The sequence below is a fragment of the Rhagoletis zephyria genome, unplaced genomic scaffold (genome assembly GCF_001687245.7).
Source record: "Rhagoletis zephyria isolate East Lansing unplaced genomic scaffold, Rhagoletis_zephyria_1.1 Rzeph_scaffold_06961, whole genome shotgun sequence".
Taxonomy (NCBI): Eukaryota; Metazoa; Arthropoda; class Insecta; order Diptera; family Tephritidae; genus Rhagoletis; species Rhagoletis zephyria.
Genome location: NW_016164044.1, coordinates 1 through 4,282, shown reverse-complemented (window position 1 = coordinate 4,282; position 4,282 = coordinate 1). Strand labels below are relative to the sequence as shown.

The following is a 4,282-nucleotide window of genomic DNA, read 5'->3' as shown; positions in this document are numbered from 1 at the left end:
CCAGCCTTTCGACATAAGCTACTTTTCCATACGAACACAGATATGTATGTACATATTTTAAGCAATTTTCTGAATATTTTTTGATGCTCGATATTGCATTTTGGATATATTATTTTTAATTTTTTCCCTTATTTTATTTTTTTAATTGGCAACAGTTTATTTTTTATACTTTATTTTTTACTCTCATAAATGAATATGATTATGAATAATTTTTTAATTCACTTTTATCGCATCCAATTTATGCTGAAGGTAACATATTCAAATAAGGTTAAATAATAGAACTTAATAAGGTTTGGAACTCTGATTTTTAGGGTTTGTGTTGTAGAATTAACCATATTTTTATAAAATATTAGCGAAAAATTAAATATTTAAAAAATAGTTACCGATATTGTAAGAAGTTCGCTGTTCCCAAACTTAATTGACTGACTTTATGTACATAAATTTACAGCTTATCTTATCATGACCAAATTAGATGCATGAATGGGGGCTTTATAGCCGATTACAAATACAAAAAACGCATAAGTGGTTATTCTGATAGCAACTAGGCCTTAAAATAAACATCGACTGGACGTACACTTTATAACGCATGAAAATGTTATTGATTGCCCTCTGAGTCAGAAAGAGAAATATTTAAAAAAAAGTAGTGAATTGTTTTCCTTTTTTAAACGGGGATAGTGAAGAGGTGTGCTGTTAAAACTAAATTTTTACTTTGAATCCCCAACTCTCTTATGATAATATCAGAAAAGTTATTCTTCCATTTTTTCTTAAATAAAATTTCCTTGGCAATAATAAATCTTATCCAGCAATGATGATCTCCTCTGAATATGAGCGAAAGTCTGAAACCCTTTAAAGGCTTTCAATTCACGCAAAGCGGCTGTGAATACCAAATTTAACCTCATAACTTATGCAACAGACAACGTCAGCCGCTTTTACTTTTTAATTTTTATAAAAGCATTTTTTTTTCATTTTCTCCTTATTACCCACCTTCTATTGATTACATTTTGAATGCAATGTGCGTAAGTACTAGGAATTTATGAATGACGCACTTGTTCATTGAGGTGATGGCACAAACAAAAGCGGAAGAAAATAAAATTTAAAAAAAAGAAAAACTGCAAATGTTAATAAGGATTACTTTTTTAAACCAAAATGCAAATTACAAGTATTACAAATCATGGCGAAACCGAATTATTTTTTATAACTTTTTGATCTGAATATTAAATATTAAGTATTTTGTACAGAACTAAGTTTAAATTATAAGCCATCATAGCATTTTAAGATCAATTTTAAATTAATTTCACAAGATAGAAGATAGAAGTGATTTCTGAGATACGAGGTTTTGACAAAGTTCCGTCAAAATACAGCTCAAAAGTGCTAATTACTAAGGAAATTGTTCATTAAAATATTCTGCTACTTATTTTCGCCAACATTTTTTATAGTCTACTTATTTACTTTTTAAATTTCCTTCAATTTTTTTTTCGTTCCGCCGTTTTTGCGGCTACTTAAAACATCTGTCAACATTTGACCGCTTGGATTTGTTGTGATCAGTTCAAGGATTTTTAATTTTCATACAGCTTATTGACATTTGCTGTCTGCTAATTCTTTAGGCGCATTAGGATTGTATGTATGAATTTGTCTTATTTTCTGGTTTTCTATTTTAAAAGCATTAGCAGCATTTTTTTTATTTCAGTACATATATTGCGTGATTATGGTGATCCCCAAAAATATCAACATGTAAATTTTGTATGGGGCGTCACTTTATTTTTCTATACGTACAAAACAAACACATTCACGAAAATTTTTAAATTAAAAAAATTTAGGGGTTTGGGAAAATTACAATTTTTTATAAATTGCGAAAATTCGAAAAAAAATTTACTTTGACCAGCTGTCTAAATTCCTTTTTTAAGACCTTGGATAGGTTTTCTAACTTAGCACGTCACTTAACTAATAAGGTACAAGATTACTTGTCGAAAAATCTCTCGCTTTGGAACTAAAACCTACCTACAATTTTTTATATCTTTGAAGGTCTTTGGAAGGCTTTGGCAGGACCTGGAACTGACCCAACAGATTCCAGTTTGTCAATAAATTTCAATAATTTGATACGTATCGCTAATTCTAACTGAAAAAAATTCGATAACTCGACTATTTTCGATAAACTTTGATAACTGTGCGTTTCGAGGGCTCGACAAATTTTGATGACTCAAACATGTATATATATCTCAATAAAAATCGATAACTCGATAAACTTCAAATAACTCTATAAATTTCTATAACTCGCCTTATTTTTGTAGCTCCATAGATCGAAAGCTATCGAAAAATTACGGTAACTCATTACACGATAAAATTCGATAAGCAGTGACAACTCGATAAACTGATATAACATTGAAGTTTCGATGACTCGATAAATCTTGAAAATCGACAACTCGATAAACTGATATAACATTGAAATTTCGAAGACTCGATAAATCTTGAAAATCGACAAATTTCAGTAAACCAGTAAATATCAATAGTTCGATAAGTTGAAAGAATTCGGTGCATTACGATAACTCGATAAATTTCGTTAACTCTATAAATAAGGACAATTCAATAAATATCGATAACTCGATAAATTTCATAAACTTAGAAAATTTAGATAGTCCCACAAGTTTTAATTGCTCCGTAATTTCCGTAAACTAATTTCCTGTGTCTATAAACCAAAACCACTCAATAGACATTGATCAATTTGAATAATTCGATATGGTGCGATAACTCAATAAACATGGATGACTCGATAAATCCCGTCAACTATAAACATCGATAATTCGATAAATTTCGGTAGCTTGATAACTTTCGATAACTACTTTTTTTATAACTGAATTTATTTCGAATCCTATCGAAATATTTCAAAAAAATTTTAACCTTTCAGTTACCCTAATTCTTCTGTATTTCGAATTTTTTCGTTTTCGTCTTTATCTTCAAATTTGCCTTCACTATTTCGTCTTCATCGTTTTTATCATTTATTTTTTCATCATCACATTTATCTTTATCACAAAGTTTAATTTCAAATACGAAGTACTTAAAAAAAACGAACAGGCTGCAACAACAAAACAACTACATATGCACAAATACGGACATTTTTAAATGACGATTTTGGCCGTAATCTTCAACCAATTTTGAAAGCATAAAAACTCGTCTCATCTACATAACAAATACCTTTCCAATGGTGTTCTGGGTTTTGAAATCGGTTCGGTAGAATCGCCAAATGAACGGCAACAAAGTTTATGTTAGTGGATTAATTTAGAGATAACATTCAATAGCATGTCAAATTTATCAGATTTTACCAGAATTTTTTCGAATATTTGCGATTTTATAAATATAAATTTTTTTTTTAAATATAAAAATTTTTAAATCCTGTTAATTTTGAAATTTTGGGTAGTTGGCTTTACTTTGCACGTGCTGTAACAATATAAATAGATGTCCCACACAAAATTTAAATGTTGATGTTTTTAAGGGTCACCCTAATACATTCATATGTAGGCAAAGTAAGTCATCTTTTCTGTAAACAAATTGTTTTGATTGATTGTCAGAGATAATTCTACTGTATTTTGGCAACTGGGAGTGTGGTAATTTGATGCACTGAAATATGCAAAATATAAATTTAAAAATACGTGATTTTCTTACTTTTTAAGCTTATTTGGGGCAATAACCCAAATACTCCATGTCAGGCCAGCAATTATAGCGAACAATCAGGCATCAGGTACCCTATTCAATAAGAAGAAGAAAATTTACCTCCACCCGCGACAGTTAACTTCCGCTATAATTTTTCTTTAATTTTCTTTGCATCTATAATTTTTACAATTTTCTCTATTCGCAAACATTTAGCCTCAGATTTCTGTTTAACACCTGTTGGATTTATGTGTTTGCTTTTCATGAAATTTTGTTCTCATTCGTTCCACCTGTTGAGCGCTGCCCACTTGCCGGTGCTATACAATATTTTACTTGCATGCATTGCATTATAATTTTGCACAACGATATTATTTGCAGAATTTGTAAAACTTTTCAAATATAATGAAGTATTCATATCTGTAATACTAGCCAATAATTCAAACTATCACAATACATACTTACTTACATAGTATATTGGCTCTCATCACTAAGGCCCTACCTACCCAATTTTACATTTTTATTTAAAAAATAAATCTACTTTACTAAATATTCATACTCACGTCGAAAAACACGGAAAACTCATCGAACAAAGCCTTCAAGTCCCGTTGATTGCGCAACATTAGCGGCAGGATTTGTTGCT

At 29.9% G+C, this 4,282-nt stretch overlaps 1 protein-coding gene across 1 annotated transcript in view; it reads right to left on the bottom strand.

Annotated features, from left to right (window-relative positions):
• Positions 1-4,276, bottom strand: part of LOC108373697 (pleckstrin homology domain-containing family G member 4B-like) — a 29,665-nt gene extending 25,389 nt beyond the window's left edge. The window contains exon 1 of the mRNA XM_017629630.1: positions 4,203-4,276. Within this exon, the coding sequence (XP_017485119.1) occupies positions 4,203-4,262 (60 nt within the window). The 5' untranslated portion in view covers positions 4,263-4,276. The remainder of the gene's footprint in view (positions 1-4,202) is intronic.
• Positions 4,277-4,282: the final 6 nt, after the last annotated feature.